We start from the raw sequence: 20,777 nt of genomic DNA on the forward strand, positions 1-20,777 counted from the left end.
CTTAAGTTTTGGAGTAAGTCTTTTTAGGAACAATTAAATAATTTCTATTAAGTAAAAAAATTATGAAGCTGGTTTCGCTTTTACGCACTCCAAGAAACTGTATGGAAAAGTAGTACAAAATGTGATATTAGCTGTCCCTGCTCATCAAGCCTAATTTTAACTGAATTTTTATTTTTTTAGATATAAAATAGGTTAAATTATATTTAATTGTAGAGCTGCACACAGTGCATTAATTTGCTCAGTCCCTCGTTACCCTGCTCTAGCTCTTTTTTTTTTTTAACCACAACTGAAACAAGAATTAGCGACCTAGCCAACCCCACACCCCCTCCGCCAACTGCTGTAGCAGCTTGCACCGGGGGTCACAGCAGGCTGAGTCGAACTTGTGTAAGGGCAGCAACAGAAGGTTTGCAGATCTGGCAGGAAGTCGGGGCGGTCCATGGACCGTCTGCCATTTTGCTTCTTCCTTTACGCTTTGTTTTTATTAAAACAGATGTGACGTCACTCATAGATTACAACAATCAAAGAGGTAACTACTTTCCACCTTTGCACAGACAAAATGAATCAATAGGGTGTTAATTGTATTGATTCAGGCATAAAAAAAATCAATTTAATGATATCATTAAAAAAATTCCCACCCATAGTGTAACATAGTATATTAAGGCTTGGTTGAATATTGTGATAGAGCTGAGCTCCCGGCGGGGTTAATGGGGTCAACGACCTCTGAGCTGCCCACTTGTCTCAGACAAAAACACATGTCAATCACGGTTCAGTCTGAGTCTACGTCCGTTTTATACCTGCCGCCACCTGATGCTGAAGGATTAGCCTCCAGCTCCTCTCTCCCTCCATTGTTAATGGAGTCGTCCTGCTAATGATTTCTCATCAATAAAAGACCACCAGCAGGGACACAGCCACCTAAAACCTCCAGGGGTCAAAAGGGAAACGTGGGAATAGACTGCTAATCAACAAAAGCTGATCTGTTCATACATGATAAACAGGATCAAGATTTGTAATCGCGCCGGCTTAATGTGATCAGAAAGACAAAAAAGCCAAATCAACCCGACTCTACAGGCAGTGATCTCTTACGTGTGCAACTGCAGTAAAACAACATAATTCACTCAGTGTGAATTGCCAAATTCACACAGCACATGCAGCAGGATTAATCATCCACACAATATCATCATGCATTCCTGTTAATTTTGCAATAAATGCCAGGTGATCAAATTTCACTGCACTCTGAAGGGTTTGACGAGATGTGAGCTGCAAGTCATGAAAATTAAAATCATGAGCAAAACGAATTTTAATGACAACTTGCTTCCTGAGTTTAACTTCTATATTAAAAATTATCAGGAAATCTGCTTTTGGTGTTACCATTAAAATAAGTGTTTAATGTTTGAAATGATATGTAAAATAATAAATTATTAACACAACATTTAACAACAATCAATGAACTTTTTTAGTCATTCATTCACTTGCTAGATTTTCTTTGTTTTATTTATTTATGTTTCACTTTTTCTGACATGACAGATGACTCCATAACGAAAAAATAATTTGTTTCAGCGCCTAATGATTTTCAGAGAGTAAAACTAATTGAACTTTGATGTAAAACTGAAATAACCATTTGTCATTTTCACCTGCTTAACACTCAATGCCACATATTATAATGCTTAAGTCAGTGTGTGTTTTATTGCAATCTGACGTATTGAACCTCGCAGGGTGACAGAAAGAAGACTATTTCTAGACAATACACAGAACAAATGATCAGCACTTAAATCACAGCAGACTGTAAATTGACATCTGTTCTTCGTCACCTCCTCGTCAAACTTCACAACAAAGACTGTCAGGGAACATTTGTCCACTATGCTACATAGTAAATTTAAAAATATAATCACAGCTGATCTGGAGACCAAATAGTCACTGTTCTTCCACTGTGCTCACGCTGTCTTTATCGCTCTTTCAGGAGAAACATCAAAAAACAATGCTTCCTATTTCCTCCCTCTATAACCTCTGCATCAGTTCCCCTCCCCCTCCTGTAGATATATACACACTCACACACGCACACACACACACACCGCTCACTCATCCACGGTGCAATACCATTTCTCTGAGAGGAGCAGAGAGAGCGCCTCTCTTATCTTCTGCATTTCAGCTGTCTGCGCTAATTCAATAAACTTCAGAGGAACAAAATGAACACAGGAATAACAGAGAGGGGGTGGTGGAGGTGGTGGCAGTGGTGGGTGGGGGGTGGGCGGTGCTCAAGGGAGCGGAGAAAGAGGCAAAGGTGGGAGACAGAAACAAGCGAACAAGAAAAACACAGGAAATACGGGTAAAAGCACAAGCAGAACGTCAATGTACAATGATGGAAATTCACGAGAGAGGAGGTAAAAAATTAGCACAAGTGCACTGTAAAAAATATTCAAATGAGAATTGATTTTAAAGAACGGTGAATAATGACCTTAATGCCCCCCCTCCTCTCTCCTCCTTTACTCCATTTGTTCAGGCAGGGTGCGTCCTCCTCATTCCTCCCATAATGGCCAAGTATGGCACACAAAGCCAGCGTTTGAATATCAGCACCGGAGAAACCTTCCGGCACTGCGCTGGGAAATAAATTGCTTCTGCTAATGCCCCTTTCATTACAGCACAGCTCTTAATTGTGCTGCTGACAGTCCGCCTAGCTGCAGGGCTGATGGGAGGAAGGCTGAGGAGATGGGCACGACGTGGGCCCCGGGGCCGAACACCAACCAGCAGATTGCTGGGAAAATAAACTAGTGGAGTAGTTTGAACAGACAACACGGCTCACAGCAGAGAGTACAGCTTTTTTTTTAAAAAACATGCCTGCTTCACTTTACGGCGCTGTGTCAGCAAAGATCAGCGCTTTCCGATCTCTGTTTTGTGAGATGGCATTCAAATGGTTTATGTAACTCTTTGTAACTCATGATCGCCTTAAATTCTATCTTCTCTTCTACCGATCTGTTCAACCTGCATATTATCTCTAGATTAATTAAATTGAATTTTTTTTATTTGATAGGGACAATGGATTTTAACATAGTTTCAGTACAGGGTATGACACTTTGCACAGACAGTGTATATCTATTGCTAATTTACAATTCTTGTAACTAAATTACCAAAGTGCATTAAGGGCACATTAGCTAGTAGCAATGTGAGTCCACCAATACATTTTTTGAGTTGGGTTTTTTTTCAGAGTTTAGAATTTCGCAAATTAACTCTTTGTTCAGGCAAGAGGAATGCCTCGAGTCAAAAATAAATGTGATCTCCAATGTAATATAATCTGAAAACAAACTGCACACTGCAACACTTTTCTACCTGAGCTGCGTGCACGAGTCCTCCCACCATTAGGCGTTGAGCAGGACTGATGGGAAAAATCTAACCCGCTGGGCATTATAGGTATTAACTCGGGGGTTTAACTTTAATGACTTTCTAAAAGCAGGATGCATTCGCCAATTTCTAATTATCTTATAGAAAAGGAAAAAGAGTGTTCAAGCTTCCATGAAGTGAACCGAGTCCCGTGTATTATAAAGAAAACACTGATTACTGGTAAAGGCAAACTAAACACACTCTAAACCGCATAAATAGAGGACTTGTCACACTGAGAAGTTGCAGGCTCGGGCAACTTTTGCCTCCATTTCATGTCAAGAGGGAAGTGACATCATCAGGAGATCGTGCCCTGTGATGCCAGGCTCCGGGGACTACGAGGCCAAAATCTCAGAGACATCAAAAGGGCTTCAAATCTCAAAAACAGCAGACCTGTCCTATGTCAACTGTCACTTAACCCCCCCTAACCACCACCATCAACTGCACCAGCAGCACCGTCCCGCCGGGCTCCAGCAGCAGGTCAGGGGTGGAGAGGGAACTTAATCAAGGGTTCTCCAGTTACAAAAGCCCCTCCACTCCTGGCGGCGAGTAGTGGCAGGCTGACAGAAACAAAAGGCCGCAAAATGGGACTGGCTTTTTGTTCTCAGGAGACCTCAAGCCCGACTGCTGCTCCTCCAAAAACCGTTTGGGAGGAAACAGAACAGCGGATGGCAAGGTGAGACGTAAACATGAGGCTGCACAGGGAAACTTTCACCTTTGATTTCTAATCATAGATTTTTGAGCCAGAGAGGCCTTTTCACTTCCAGAAATGTTCTTTTGCGGTACACCAATAGCCTCATAATCAGACTGAATTTGGTTTTTACTTTATTATTTAGCCTGACATTGTGTTCACTTTAGGGGGAAGGGGTGATTTTCTTCTCAGTGAGGTATGACGCATCAGTGCCAACTTCAATTTCAGTCCACACCATAGCGATTGCTTGGTTAACTGTTAACTGTTTGTCATGTAGATCAAGGAAACATATTGGTGTAAGAGTTATCATTTCGGTAAACTGTCCTCTAACATCCTGTGTCTCTCATCTGTCACATATAGGAGTTGGGGATATATTGAATATACCAGATGTATTGTGGCTTGTTCTGCATGCCTTATATAAAATGTTGATATTGTAAACATTGAGTATAAATTGTCATGTTGTTTTTTAAGCCACCGAAATGCGACTTGCTTTTGCATTTAGGTTTTTTCCACTTACTCCTCCAGCTCTCTGTCTCTCAAAAACAGACACACACACAAAAGAAGCAGGGCTTTTGCAGAGCTCCAGACTGTAACTATTTAGTCACATTTCGCAACCATGGAGCACCACTGCGACTTACAGATACTATCAATATATGAACTGGAGAGCTGTTGGTTTGTTTCCAGTTTCCAGTGAATACATCATGACAATTATAGGCGCCGCAGTAACAGTCTGACTTATAAGAGCCAGTGGCCATAGTCTGAGCAGGTGAGGCGTGTGTTTTTGTTTATGCAAACCTCCGATAGCAACATTTGGTTACATTTTGCAACCACGGAGCACCACTGCAACTTGCAAATATTTCAATATATGAATCGAAGAGCTGTTACTTTGGTAATTGCTCACAGTGAATAAATACTCACAGTTAAAAGCACCACTGTAACAGCTGAACTGTCTGCTAATACTCATTCATCTTTTAGCAGAAGCTTCAAGTTCAAAGCAAAAACTCAACACTTGGGGCCCGAGACAAGCCGGGTCCCTAAACATTATGCACCATGGGCTCCACTTTGATATATTTAATTATAACAATACTTTATTTCACTTTAATATCACAGAATGTTACTTAACCTTATTATAACAGTATTTTATTTAAATTTTGTTGTAAAAGTAGTTTATTTAACTTAATTATATAGCAGTAGCTACCGTATTTAACTTTATATTAACTGTGGTTCATTTAATAATTTTGTATTTCAAAATATCAAGATATATACTGTGTATCACGATATAGCCTAAAAATATCGCTATATTATTTTAAATCACATCCCCATCCATGGAGCGGATTCTGGCTCTGCAGCAGAAGGAACACATTGTCTGAATCCGGCCTAAAAAGCTGACTGTCTTGGTTGATTCTGAATCAATGAAAAAAATCTGGGAGAGATTTAAAGGTCTGGAACCAGCGAGAAGAACAAGTGTTTCCATCACAAATGACCAATCAGAACCACGTGACCCAAACAAACCTCCCACAAAGTATCTGTGGAAAATCAGAGCAAAAACCAACACAGAAAAACACACATCAGTCAAAAGTTTAGAGAACTAAATCCTGAACATGTTTTAGCTCCAAAAAGTGAATCATCATCTGCCATCTGGAGACACTTTTTTGTGTCTGTTTTTTTTTTGTTTAAAAACCAGACGACCACAAACAGATCCGGGATGGAGATTTCCTTCAGGTTGTAGCAGCATCACATACTAATAAAAATAACTGTACTGTAACAATTATAGTAAAGCTGTACCAGTGAAAACCTTCTGACTTTTACAAAACACAGCAAACAAAAAGTAAAAACAAATGTTTAGGCTCAATTGTTATGTTTCTCTAAAATTGAGACAAATAAGTTATTTATAGTTGTTCCAAACCATATTTAGCAAAATGAAAACATAAGACGGAAAAAAATGGAAACGACTGCTCCAACCTCAAAAGTCAGACAACAAAACAAGAAGCAAACACTGATCCACTTGAAAAGGAGGAACATTTAGTTTGTCTTTGTTTATTATCTCCACAAGGCGTAAGCCTGGAGGGGATCATGAATGTGGTTGTGTTTGTGTGTGCGCATGCTTCAGAGCTAATGTATCTGTCTGTGTGCAGCTAATCTTGCAAAATGCTAGATTAGTCAGTCTAAAATTTTTTTGTAAATGTATGGTGACTAACAATTGTTGAAAAACCTGGTTTGCTGACTGTTTTATACCGTCATTTACTGTTGACTCCTCATTTCTCTTTGTTGAGGCCACAAGTTTTCCGGAAACCGGCGCAGCTGAAAATGAAAAGCCCGACCATCTTTTGCAGGCCACATTTTGTTCTTTGTTGTGGCTAAAAACTAACATAACCAAAAAATTGGTCTTATTTTGAACCGAAGCATCTGCAGATTAATGTAATTCGCAATATGTTATGATCCACTTAAGTTAGGCATGATACCAGATGAATTGGTCCCCGTTTGTTTTTATCCTAACAGCCATCTTCAACTGTAAGGGGGAGGGACAATTTCACCGTGTGCAGTCGCGACCAGATTTTGGTCCATCTGCCACAAGCCATCACACCACACCAGGAGCGTGTAAGAAGCAGTGTTTCATCTGTAGATATTGTTAATTTATTCATTTTTCCTTGATATGTTTACTTAAACTAAGAAAGTAAACAAGCTATGTAGTTAAACATTTTCTTTTACAGTCTGTTTTAATGGTGTTTATCGTTTTTTTTTGTCCTTCGTTGTGCTGTAGCCCACAGACAAAGTTAATACCATTCAAAGTCCAGGTACAAACGATGTGGATCAAAGATTTCTGACTGTGTTTTAGTTATTAAAAATGCATTTCATCTCCGTAACTAAAGCCTACTGCATACAGTGCCTGCTAGCAGGAAATCACTCTGTGCCGCGGCCATGTGAAAAATGGACAAGGTGTGTATTTGCTCCTGGGATGCTTCTGAAATGCTCTGTGCCATGTCTGCTGAAACTACAAGACTTTTCTATAGCGGCCATGAGTGGTTGCCTTGTCGAGATCTGCGCTCTACTGAGTGCACTTTTCTAGTTTCTATCAAAGATCTATCAATGCTGGAGGAGAGACTGAAAGAAAGTCAACATTTGTGTTTGAAAGTTACAAATTTCCCCCCCGTTAAATTGCCAACTATCAAAGTATTTTCATCTTCAAAGCATTTTCGACTGCTGAAGTAAACAAGGTCTAACTTGTTCATCCACAACAAGACACAAGACACAGGGTCCCTTTTTGAACGGTCTATTTTGTGTTGTGTCACATGAGCACTAAAGCCACAATCCCCAACACAGAGATGGAAATGTCCTGTTTAATTATCATCGCAGCACCTCAACCAGCTTCCAATATACAAACTCATTAATGGCGACTGTGAAAAAAACTGTTGATTTTTTATTGTGCACACACATAACTGCATCAGCTGTGAAAGTAGGGCTGCTCCTCTCACTGTGCAGAAACACATCCCATAAAAAAAACATAATTCCAAACACTTTCCTCGACCGCGTTTACAGCACTCTTCCATTATATTACGAACAGGAAATACGGCACATAAAAAAATCTCAAGGAGTTCATTAATAAAAACCAGGACGGTGTTAAAATGAATGTGTGAAGGCCGTGTTCTTCTGGTGCCGTTTCCTCACCAGCTCGCGTCAAAATATCCACGTGTATGGGTGCAGGCGGCGGCGGCGTCATTAAATGATTCATACTTACGAGCTTCTCAATTATTCAGAGGGCAGGAATAATTAACAAGGCATCTGGAGGGGAAGGAGTTTGTTAAATGTGGAATATTTTTTTCCCACGTTTGCGAGGGGAGGTTTAAAGAATTTCCATTTCCCAGCATTAAAATTAATGTATTGAGCTCAGGTGTCTTGAGTGACTGATGTTTTATACAGAGTAAATAACTGCCTAAGAAAAGAAACGAGGATGCAGCATCTCTGTGTTAACAAGTGATGCTTCTGTGCCACCGAAATTACTCTGATTGGCTTCTATATGTCTACTTTGGTTCAATCAACCCAGTTCTAAATAAGGTAACCACAGCAACAGCACTTCTACTTCATGCAACATAACCAGCATTTACCCTCAGTGGTGAAAAACCTGTTAAACTGACTACAAATCTGAAGGTTTTCGAATGTAGAACTGAGTAGGCAGAGGAAATGGCTCTTTACTTCACAACATTTGTGTTTTCAGAACCAAAAGCCACCAATTTGTCTTTCTTAAAATATTTAAATTGTGCATAAAAATGTAATCCATGTGATGACAGATGTTAAGTTAATGCAGCAAATCCCTCCTTGATATAGAACCTTAAATCAGACCAGGGTTGGGTGATATGTCAAAAAATTTCCAACCAAACAACTGGTGATTACTGATATATTTGCGCAGGTGTGTGTGTGTGTGTGTGTGTGTGTGTGTTTGTGGCGTCAACCCCCATTCCCGTCCTGAAGTTTCAGCTGGGAGACGAGCGTCAAGATCACTACGCTCCACAAGCTCTCTTAGCTTTTTTAAGTCTAATGATTAAACAAAATAAACTCACAAAAAGTCAAGAACGAAAATATTCTTACTTCCATTCCTTATTGAACAGAGAAACAGAACTGTATACCATCTGAATTCAACTTTCTCTCTTTCACCAAGCGGAGATAAGCTTAACTGCCTTGTTAAAACTGTAAAACACACTTCATTCAAACTCGAAAGACACCTCAGTTTGTCTTTAAACTATCCAAAAATCACCAACTCTGGTTTGGTCGAAACAAACCCTTAATCCATTGAGTCAGATGTGAAAATATGCTGCACACTGTTTCTCCTGCTGTCTTTTCTCGGCTGTTGCCCACTAAGCAGCTGCTCTCAGTCGTTCTTTGGAGGTAGATCATTAAATTCACAAAATGTCACAAATGCCAATAACCGTTGATGTACTCAGCTTATCGCCAATAGCCAATATTTTCGTCCAATCGTCCAACCATAAATGTGTAAATTACCCTTTTCAGAATACTGTCCAAACATCTTATATCAAACAACCAAAATGTGTTTGTAGTACAGAGTATCAGAAACGGTCAAGAAATAAAAGATTCTTAATGTTGTTCACTCATTTGATCAGATATAAATCATGATTTTGTATTTAATTGTATTATTTTGTATTATATTTAATTGAGGCAAAGTTCTTGTGCAATTGTTTTAAATTACAACAAAATAATGGCGCATTTTGCTGAAAACAGAGTTTTGTAGAAACCCAATAGATAAATTAAATTTAAGACCGATTTCAAACCTGAATTACAAAAACAAAGCTGGTGGCAAAACCATGCACACCGTAAAACTAAAAAGAGAAGAAGAAAAAAATCACTATGGTCCATATTCTCCAGCGTGTATAAAATGCTCTGAAAGCTCCTAACTCAACAGAGTCCCAATATACAAGTGCTACTTAGAAGAACTTGGTGCGACTTGGCGGACCCGGTCGCTCTCTGTTAGGCACTGTCACAAATTCCAGGACATTTCTTGACATTGTGTCTCTGAAGCCACACATAAAAACATAATCACAAACATTAGCAGGGTTTATTGATTGTATCAAAAAAAGAAGAAAAGATCCTGGTTTATACATATTTACAGAAATATAACAGTCCACTCCCTCCTGATGGAGAGAGAAGATAAACACTGTTGTTGCATCAGAATAAACCTCCCATCACTGACCCTGGCAGCACCGGGGAAGTCGGATTTCTCCACTGACACAGTTGTGTTGGCTTGTCTGGTGCGCGGGTCCGGTGGGAATTAAATAAATTAACACTTGAAAGGCGTTAATGGCGTAATGCAGTTAAGTCATCGAGCGAGACATGCCAGCACATCTGCGATCAAGATAAACCACAAACAACATGGGCCGTGCACAATCTAATGTGGTGCACATGAGTAACTTCATGTTTTTTAGGATTGGATTACTTTGCTCCCTCAACTCTACACAAGGCTGCAAATAATAATAACTTTTATGGTGGATTCATTTGTTGATTATTTTCTTGATTTCTCGATTTGTTGTTTGGTTGATAAAATGTCAGTCGGTATTTACAAGGTAACATCCTTTTGTCTTGTTTTGTCCAAAAACCCCAAGATATTTAGTTTACTGCCACTGAGGAGTAAAGAAATCAGAAACAAAAAATTATATTTAAGAAGCTGGACTCAAAAAAATCAGACTTTTTTTCCTTACAAAAGTTACTCAAACCAATTAATAAATTATCAAATTAGTTGGGGATTAATTTAATAATAGACAACTAACCGATGAGTCAAATAATCATTGCAGCTCTATTGCTATGAGCACGTACTTGCTTATTTTTATTTTTGATTGGTTAAAATAATGAAGTTTTTATATTTACAAAGATTTGTGCTGTAAACAAGCATAAACTGCAGACAATTTTGATAATTAATCACAATTTATCAAGCAAATATGCAGTAAAGTGTTGCTTTTCTCTGTTTTTATCGATGTATGTTGAATATCTTTGAGTTTCAAACTGATAGCAGGACAAAACAGACTATATTAAAACTTGATTTGTGATGGGCACTTTCGTGATTTTTTATGCATTAATTGAAAAAAAAAAAAAAAAACAATCAACAGAGACACTGATGACTAAAAATAACCATCGGTTGAGTCCCAACTAGGATTTCACTGTAATTGGTGGGGTCTGCTACATCATATCATTCATGATATTACCAGTATAGTTTTTATTATGATATAAAATAAAATGCTACCAAGATAATAGCGTCATATCATAACACACAGCAAAAGTAAGCAGAATGTGAAATTGCTACCGGCTCCACGATAGAGGAGTTAATTCAAAAAAGGGAGGCGACTTCAGTGGTGTGGCATCAGTTGGCTCCTCTTGTCATGCCCACCAAGAATCGGCGACACGAAGCTTTACGACAAACTTAGAACTTTTGTTTGACTGTGCAGTAATGTGGATTTATGTAGCCCCTTTCAAGAGACTGAGAGACGCTTAAAATAGTAGAGTTAACTAAATTAAACAAAAAAACCAAAAACAATCAAGAACATGAATTTATTTTGTTGCAGTTGTATGTTCTTGAAATTAATAATACATTTTTTTCTGTATTTTGTAATGTCATCAATAATATAATTAGCGCAAAAATACCATGAAATATTGTGATATTATTTTAAAGCCATATCACCCACCACCACTGACAGGAAATTCTTTGAAAACATTACAGCTGATTTTCTAAAGCTTTGAAAGTACAGCCTCAGGAAATTAAATGTTAAGAGCAATTAAGTTCAACTGTGAATATCAAAACTGTTGAGTTCAATGACAGGATTTGAGGCATTTTATGAATCCTTAAAATTGAAGACAATTTTATACTATTTAACGGGTCACAAAAAAAAAACTTAAAAAATCCCCAGATCTCCAGTCTTGAGTCCTTTTAGTTTCAACTCTGTCAGTTTGTCTGTCTGCGTCTGTGTGTCGGGCCTTCCCGCAGTCTGGCCCAGATCCTGCTCAAATTGGATTTGAAGCCATTAGTGTCCCAACTCGAAGCATATGTTCCAAGTTGCTGAGCATTTCATTTCACGAGACGACGATGAGGGGGCCGAGGGAAGAAAAAAAGAAAAAAAAAGAAAACACAGACGGCGCAGAAAAATAAACTAGATACAAACAGGACCGGACTGAGTCTGTCGCTCACTTACAGACAGACAGAGACGTCCCATGCGCCGAAGAAAGCCCACTTTGACTTCAGGGTCACGTTCCTGAGCATTAGTCTGTAACTGCCAATGTGTGTTTGCCTGTGTGTGTTTGTGCGTGCGTGCATGTTTTCATACGAAGCTCAGAGAGCGATACCTTCCACACCAGACAAAAGGCGCTGCTGTACTCCATCACAGAAATCTAAATATTCTGTCTAGGGGGGCAAAAACATTAGAGCAGGGATTGTATTTCAAATGGCAACCCCCTCACTTGGATTTTTTTTACTCTTGCTCTCTCTTTGCTGTCAGAGAAGCAACGACTTTATTTATGTCCAAATAGTGTGGATGCAGCGAGCGAGAACCCCCCAAGAAAGTCGGATCATTATCTCTCAAATCTAAACAAGCCTTTACTTTCCCAGAACAGAGCGCGTATTCTATAAGCACTTAAACATAGAGGGGGGATGGGCTTAAAGATGTGTGCGTGTGTGTGTGTGTGTGTGTGTGTGTGTGTGTGTGTGTGTGTCCAGGGTTCCCAGTCTGAGTTTAAGAATGGCAGGGTAAAACACTGCAGGCTCTGTGGAAGCCAGGAAACAGCCTAATGTATTTATCCAAACACATATCTGCTGAGAGGCCCCACGGCTTCAACACATCCCCTTCCTACAGCGGCTTCACCTCCAAAAACTACCACGGCAAAAATGGAGAAAAAGCAGGACAGCACAATATGGGTAAAAATACACATAAAACTGGTTATTTAGAAATACATATTTGTTCCAAGTTTCAGGAATTTTAACAGCAGTTCTGCAGTCAAACACAGTGTCACTGTTTCATTTTTCATTGCTGTGTTTGTCAGAGCAACAGAAGCTCAAAGATCTTGTTTTCACTTCTGCTGACTGTTAAAACATCCTTTTTACTGAATAAAAAATAATCAACAGCTACTTATTTTACAATATCATTCACAATCTGATCTTTTTTGTTGCCAGCTGGAATAAAACTAAGTAGGGCTGCATGATATACAAAACGCATCGTATTGCAATAACTTTGGCAGATATTATGATTGCAATGTGAGTTGAGGTTTTAGTGTTAACAATAATTTTTTCATATTCCCTTAAAAAAAGATAAGGATGTAATTTTTGTCTGCAACAAACAAGCATGTCCCCTTACATCTGAAATACATCTTTGTGGCACCACAGTGCTTAATTTACAGCTATATGTTGGGAAAAGTTTTTCCATCTTCAAAAAAATTCAGCTCCTGAGATTTGTATAATGCGCTTGGCCCTATTGCGATTTTGATAATGTTTCGATTAATTGTGCAACCCATGTAATTTGTAAAGCACTTTGGCTTGCCTTTAGGTATGAAATGTGCTTTATATTGATGTGCTTTAGATGATGTTCCACTTTAGGAACGTAAGCGTTTTCAGGATTTTCCTCTTCACAATCAGGCAGAGATTTCTTTTCCCACTTTGCTTGTTTCTCTGTTAACCAACATAGAAGTTTAATGTTAGGTTGTTCTCTTGCTTTTCAGCCTTCTACGCTACGCTTAAGGTCAACTGGTGCAGCACTGCAGAATAAAAGGCTGAGATGAACCATACCAAGACTTTCCAGGAATCTGAACACAAAATCTGTCAATCACAGAAGCATAAAATAGTAATAAATCCAAAAATAAGCTGCAAAATTTCAGCAAAAATAAAACCTTGCAGAGGTAAGTCTGTCGTCTTTTACAGTCAGAAAATACTGTTTGCACCATTTGTTTGCCTTGTCAAAAAAAAAAGGAGAAATTGAAGCAGCCTCCTTAAACATCAACCTAGATTTCGCTCTGGTGAATCCTGTGCTGTCTGGCATGTTTTAACCTTGATTCATATTGAAGCATTTGGCCTGATTTATCGCCGTCTTTGTCAACCATTAAAAATGGACTGACGTAACACAAACTGCGAGGTGACCTCGTCTCCACACTCGAGGCACCGACGCTCGCTGTGCTGGCAGCCCTGCTCACAGCTGAGGAATCCCAAAACAACACAGTGGCACAATCAGGCGAATGCTGCCAACACCAGGAGGAAGGTAAGAGTCTCCATTCAGCTGTTTACACGACTCCATAATATGACCATCTCCCCAAAATAATCCTGTTTACATGAACATGATTATGCAGACAGAACTGTGGGAATCTGCATGTTTGAGGTAAACAAAAAAAAACCAACTTGTTTGCCAGATGTTGTTGCTCCCCAAAGTAAGAGAGAGCGGCTGGTTCAGTTTTCAGCTCTTCAGTCTGCACAGATCATTCACTGCAGCCCAAATCCTCCTCTCGCTCTTATCTGTCTGTCTAAAAATGTCTCTTTTATGATGTTTATATATCTGCACGAGCACAGTGTCTCGCACGACATGTAACATAAACTCCTGTTCTGAGTGTCAACCCTGCCGGCCGCCACTGGCTCAAAACGCGATGCTGCTTCACTTCCATCTCAAAAACAAAAAACACGATGATCTGAGTACACGTGCAACCTGACCGCGCTCCAGGACAAAAGACTGACTGCGTGAAAGGATTGTACAGTGTTGTACCGTGTCTCTCTCCACTTCGGGGCTCCCATACATCTTCCTGGACAAACTTTTCCACGACTTTCCTAGGACTCACGATAACAAATATTTTTTTCTTGCCCCACTTGCCTGCCGTTTGTCAAACATATCAGATTAAAACTCTGCTCAAAATAATCTCAGCAAGCAAAAAAGGAGAAACGTACATGCCAGTAAATGTAACGTCACACATCAACACATATCAGAGCTATGTTACGTCAACAGCTACAGAAGATAAATTTGCAATTTCCTTAAATTATGTGAAAGGTTATACATGGAAGAATACTTAAACAAAACTTTTACTAACTCCATGACTTTTCCAGGCTTTAATGACTGTGGGAATGCTGAAGATGCTGCATCATTTTTATTTTTAATTTCAGACTGATCAGAGATTGCCATAATTATGTAACAAGAGATGCAGGAGCTCAACTTGGGGGCAAAAATTTACAAACTGTTGCTGTTTTCTGAAAAAGTGTTTAAGGATCTCCGCAGTTAAAAACCTGTGGTGATCAGAAATCCATATTTTTTTAACCGGTCCATTTTTCCTCTTGGTATTGAAAATAAATACTCGATATTGATATTTTTTTTTCAAGATATCGTATTGAAGTTGGAATTCCATCATTGAGAAAACATAAAGCTGTAATACAGAAAAAGCCAAAGAGAAACTGTAAAAGGCAGAAGAAATGTGTGTCTGCTTTTCTCCAAAGAATAATCTAAAACAGCCAAATCAAACCACAATTACCCAACAAAGAACAAAGTTCAATCAAAGAGCAAAATAAAATGAAGCAACAAACAAATCCACAGCAGACAGACAGCACTGTGGTGCTCTTCTTCAATCGCTTCCTGTCCCTGCTGTGGCTCAACTGTTCACACAACGCTCTCAGCGAATGAAAATATCTCAAGCACACCGTGCATGTAACCAACAATCACTCACAAATCTTTTAGAAAAGCTCAATACTGCTGTAACTGGAAGAAGGCACAAAGCATGCCAACATGCAGCCGTTTGTGAATATCTGTCCACAGATAAAACACACAACGCTGTGATGAGTGTGTGCGTGGCGAGGGGCTGACGGGTCACAGCACTCTGACCCACTAATGAGAGGCAGAGCGTAACCGCATCAGACAAGAGCCACGCTAAGTAACTGGTCTGATAAATAAATAAAAAGAGCGCCCTAATGCGGACAAAGCGTTCATGCACCGCAATGACAACATGGCACAAATGATAACAGTCTCACAGGGAACAGTGGCGAGCCGTCCGCGATGCACGACAGGAAGGAAAAACGTCTGAGTCAGAGAAGCTTTTACTCAAATCTGTGTGAACCACGAAAAGCATTTCAGTTTTAAGTGTGTAAATGTTTTTAAAATCTATGTGGTTCACCTCCCACACTCACTGCAAACTTTTTCAAAACAGCAACATTTATTTTCTTCAAATGTTACACAGAACTGTTTGTGCAGTTTTTGGTATCTGCTTATTGTCAAAGTTTGTCCTCGATGGCCACCGTACATTCTCTGAGCTTGAGCCAATTAAATCAAAGTATGAACAAAGACTCTGATTCAAAAAAGCTTCTGATTGGCTTCCTGTTGCAATTCAAAATGTCTAAAAGTCTGTCTCAGAGTCTGCATTATTACATATTATGAACTCTGTTTAACACTCCAAACAAAACTAGCCTTAAACCACCAAAATGTCAAATCTGAAATAAAATAAATAATCAAACAGACCTGGATGTGTGTATAATTAAAAGTTGCAGGTTTTACATTTTTCTGTTTAAGATGTCTCAATTTACTTTGGCTAGTAATAATTATTTCTTAATCTGATTTTAGTTTAAATGTCAGGCGATCCACCGTGTGTGTGAGCGTGTGTGAGACTTACATGTGGACATGTGGAGGTTGGAAGCGGCTCTGGTTGATGTTGTAGTGTGTGAAGGCCTGTGTGGGGTTGGAGCTGTACTCGTCCACCGTGATGGTCACTTTGCCATGAGCCATCCTTCCGCCGTTTGGACATGAGACGCCGTTCGTTCACCGGGATTCAGCAGCGAGCCGTGCAGCGGTCATCCTTCAGAGCTGCTCAAGAAGCCCAGGAAGTCTCCCAGCAGCAGCAGCGGCAGCAGGAGCAGCAGCAGCGACCCGGCCGACTGACACGACCACGACACACTGCAGTCTGCACAGACAGGAGCAAAGAGACACACACACATCAGCTGCTGTAGAAAAGAGCACACAGCATGCACACACTCCTGAATACACTGGTTTAAAGGTTTTTTATGTAAGAAGAAAGTAAAAACCTCTTTAGTGGATTTATACACATTTTTACTGTTCAAAAATTAAAATGCACAGACAAAAACAGGCGGCTTGAAGAGCTAAAATGACTCAAATAGGGAGGCGATCTTGTCCTTATCTTTTTTTAATCACAAAGCACATTGTGATCAATACTTTGCACTGCAATTACAGTGTTCACGTTTGATCATAGGGAGCACAAATAAAAAATGATTTCTTCTTTTGTTTTTTTGCTGGGTCACAATTTGATTTTGGAATTCCTGAAAGAGCTCAAACTATTTTTCATTAAAATAAAAAAATCCTAATCAGAAAAATGCAGTGAAGCAGCTTAAATATAATCAGCAGATTCATTCAACCTTCCTTTTTTGTTTTTAAATCAGCATGGCTTATCGTAAAGTGAATAAATATTCTTTCAAAAACTAAACACTGGACTCTTAAGGCGACAGTTTACAATCTGGAAGGCACATTTCTTAATTGCTGCTCTGCTGCTCATAACCCAGCTGGTTTTAATACAAACTAATATATTCAAATGTAAAAATTACTGCAGGCATGGCCTCTAAGGCATTAGCCCGTTGATATTCAACCAAGCAAAATAAAAGCTGCACGTAAATTCTCTGCTGGTGATCGAATGTGTTGCAAAGCCTTCAATTAAATAAGAAATTCTTCACAATGCATGCACAAAACATTAGTGAAAATTACCAACAAAACTCACTAAAAATAACACAAAGTTCTGCTTGTTATTCCAGGCCTGGTGCTTTAATTCTAAAATGAACCAGCAACAATTAATCTGCCAACTGAACTGCTCGGGCATCTTTGTATAACCATGCAATAAATACTAAATAAGGTAAAATAAATAAATAAATAAAGTCTGCATGGAAAAGCAGCTAAAATTCTGCAAAACAAGTGTTTTTTTTTGCATCTCAAGAGCTCACTCACCGGCTTCGCTGTGTGTCTCCTTGCACCCCTGAGCCTCCCTCCTGCCTGACCTCCCTGACTGATAGTAAAGTGGCCACTGTGGGCTTGACAGGCTTTTTATACCCGACCTCCTGATGCAGCCACCAGTAGGAGAAGAAAAAAAAGCCCTCAATTTAACATCTCTTTTGGAGGGTAATCAGCAGCTCCAGAGTTCATTTGATGGTTAAATCCTGTGATGCAGCGGTGAGTTAAAAAAGAAGAGGAAAAAAAGCTGTGACCTCCAGTTGTTGAATATCTTAAGGCAAACAGCCTACCAATTCAAAGTAAAAAAGTGTCTTATTTTCACAAAAGCATTGATTTATATTTTCTGGGTCAGCTGAATGGTACTTCGTGTAATAATTGCTATGTATTAAAGTCAGAAAAAATGTATGCCAAGCTAGAAAAAAGTAGGTAAACTCAATTCCTGCAAATAACAAAATGCAAGAACTTACATTGCAAAGTTATAATAATGAAATTATAACTCCAATGAATCTTGCACAAGAAACAAGTTTGCAGATCAAAAATTATATAATTTCCCAGTATTTAACACGCTTCACCTCAACAATCATTCCTCCAAAGGCAAACTAAAACCTGAACTACCGCTGCTGCTTTTCGGAAAATGTGCTCTTTTTTGCAAATGCAGGCCGATTTTTGTGCAGCATGCTTCACGGTCTCCTCGCCGTGTGCATTCAGTGTGTGTGTGTGTGTGTGTGTGTGTGTGTGTGTGTGTGTCTGTGAGTGTGTGTCTTGCTCGCCTGTCTGTCTCTACCTTGTGGCTACAGTAGCAGCAACTAGCACTGTAGCTTAGCCTGCTAAACCTGCCCTGGCAGTGGATTTTTTTATTATGCAGGCTGTAGCTTCACACTGAGCTGCTTTTCTATAACGGCGGTGCACGCACACACACGCACACAAACACACACATTGTCAGCCGCCTGTCTTTGGATACACAGAGCAGATACACACCATATAGCTAACTTCACGAGGAGAAATCACTCCGGGAAGCCGAGAGAGTAAAAGGCGAATAAATTGACCCTTTCTGATACCATGCATGTACACGATGTGTGCTATGCGCCTCTCGCTCTTAACCGCTTGCAGAAATGTACACAAAAAGAAAGGAGGTCCGTGCAATCCTGAACTCTGCTCCTGGAATAATAAAAAACACCCAAAGGTGGTCAGTGTCACGGCACCGACGCGCTAACCTCTTGCTCGTCCTCGTAAATGACAAGCCACCTTTTAACCGACGGCTTTGTGTCAGGAATTTCTTTTTTTTCCCTCCCCTTCTCCCCCTCTCTCTTCCCTCCCTCCCTCCTCGGTTCTCAAAGCAAAGCGGAAAGGTTGCTCTACCTTCGTCGTGTGGGGTTTTTGTGCGTTTTTATCTGGCCGGAGAAAGAGTGTCGGGTCGGGGTCGCCCTCTACGCGGCGGCGGCGGCGGCGGCAGCAGCAGCGGCGGAGGGACGCGGGTCCATGCGGCAGCAGCAGGAGAGCGGGTAGTTCGAACGCGGCCGTCCGGGGGTTGCGGCAGTCTGGGCGGATAGGGCAGAACCTTCGACCCGGCGGGACCTCGGCTGGCTCCTGTGGAAAGAAACCAGACAAGAGAGCGAGGGGGAGAGAGCCGGAGAGCAGGGCGAGAGACACTGACAGACAACGGGGGAGAGAGAGAGAGCAGCCTCGGTCCGACGGAGGGGGAGCCGGAGTGCAGTGAGTCGGAGCTGCCACTGGGGTCAGAGAGCAGAGAGAGCAGGAGCGAGCACAACCCCCCGCCACCTCCCGTGCGCGCGCCCTCACCGGCGGGCACACGCGCGGCGAGGCGCGAGGAGGAGGGAGGAGGAGGGCGCTCGCGCAATCCCGCGCTGCCTCCGTGCTGCATTCAAGGACCGTCGAAAATAAAACCATCCTGCTTAGATACAACGAGCACACCACTGGGGCAAAATTGGTTAATTTAACCCCTTGAAACCTGAACACACTGGCTTTACTTCTTTCAAAAGCATGGGAAGAAAGTAACTTGAAAAGCTAGAGAAAATGTCTAGAAAACTATATTTATAATTGTCATTACTACACATTTAAAATTATGTGACAATATCATTACAATTTTGAAGCAATTTTTTTAGGTCATTCTTGTTTGTTTGTTTTACTCTCCTTTTTGCTAATTTTCAGGTAATTTTCTTGGACTTTTTATTAAGTTCATGCTAATTTTGGGGTAATTTCTCATTAAAAAATAATTTTCTAAATCTAATTTCTTGATATTGGTAGAACATTTCTTACAAAGTTGCTCATTGTATTTTTCTCATTATTTAAAGAAAACAACAATTTAGGGTTCAAAGGTTTAAACACTTGTGAAAGGCATTTGTAAGCAGCACGAGAAAAGTGATGACAATCTTGGTTTTAAAGTTAAGCAGGAAGCAGTTGATTTTTTATTTTTATTTAATATGAAACTTATAATTATTAAATTGACTGGCTTTAAATTCGTGTATGAAGTGAAGTGTCTACGTACTTGTGTGAGTGAATAAAGTGATTATGTACAACTAAGTTGTCAAATATTTTGTCTATTAATAAACTCATAGATTCACTTTTGATGGCTTTAGAAAAGCAGAATAAGGGATTACTCAGTAACATTTGCTGGATAAACACCAGTCTAAGGGATTTTTCCCAACATGGCAACCAAAAGACTCTCTTATTCAGGGATTACTACCTATCTTTGAATCTGTGTATATATACACAGTATATCTATGTGTGTGTGTTTTAATGTGTGTGTCTTCATGTGATTTTAAACCTGGCCAAGAGTGCAGCATAAACATCAATAAATTACAATACACAGCAGACAAAACTGTAACGCACTGTCATTAAGCAAGCATAACATGCAATTAAAATGCAGTACAAAACCAGGTGAATAGATAAACATACAGTTTCCTAAAGTGATTTTATTAAGTTATTAATCAATAATAAACTGTTAGTTACAACATATAAGGCACTTATAAAGAGTCACATTTTAGAAAGTGGTACCAAAACAATTTAAAACATCTGTAACTAGGTTTATTTGCACGTTATCTTTGTTTAAAACATTAGGTGCATTTAAATTTTGAGTTTTCAAATCAAATAGTAAGCCCTCTAGCATCCACCCACTTGATTGTTTTCATCACATGACGATACTGAGAACAGAAACATCCACCCAGGCTTATAAATTGACTGTATACCCTCAGTGTCTTCCATCTTTATGTTTCTTCGGTTTGCCTGAAGAAAGGTTTCACTGT

General features: G+C 39.8%; 1 protein-coding gene across 2 annotated transcripts in view; it reads right to left on the bottom strand.

Moving 5' to 3' along the window:
* The window catches only part of mpped2a (metallophosphoesterase domain containing 2a), an 82,888-nt gene extending 63,441 nt beyond the window's left edge, over nt 1–19,447 (bottom strand). Inside the window, exons 1-2 of one of the 2 annotated variants that reach the window (XM_042490869.1) lie at nt 18,874–19,447; nt 16,175–16,462 (exon numbers count right to left, since the gene is read on the bottom strand). In XM_042490869.1, the coding sequence (XP_042346803.1) occupies nt 16,175–16,287 (113 nt within the window). In that variant the 5' untranslated portion in view covers nt 16,288–16,462; nt 18,874–19,447. Of the gene's footprint in view, nt 1–16,174; nt 16,463–17,511; nt 17,980–18,873 lie in introns of those variants that run through there. The other variant, XM_042490875.1, reaches the window with a different exon arrangement.
* Nucleotides 19,448–20,777: the final 1,330 nt, after the last annotated feature.

Source organism: Plectropomus leopardus, chromosome 1 (assembly GCF_008729295.1).
Source record: "Plectropomus leopardus isolate mb chromosome 1, YSFRI_Pleo_2.0, whole genome shotgun sequence".
Lineage (NCBI taxonomy): Eukaryota > Metazoa > Chordata > Actinopteri > Perciformes > Serranidae > Plectropomus > Plectropomus leopardus.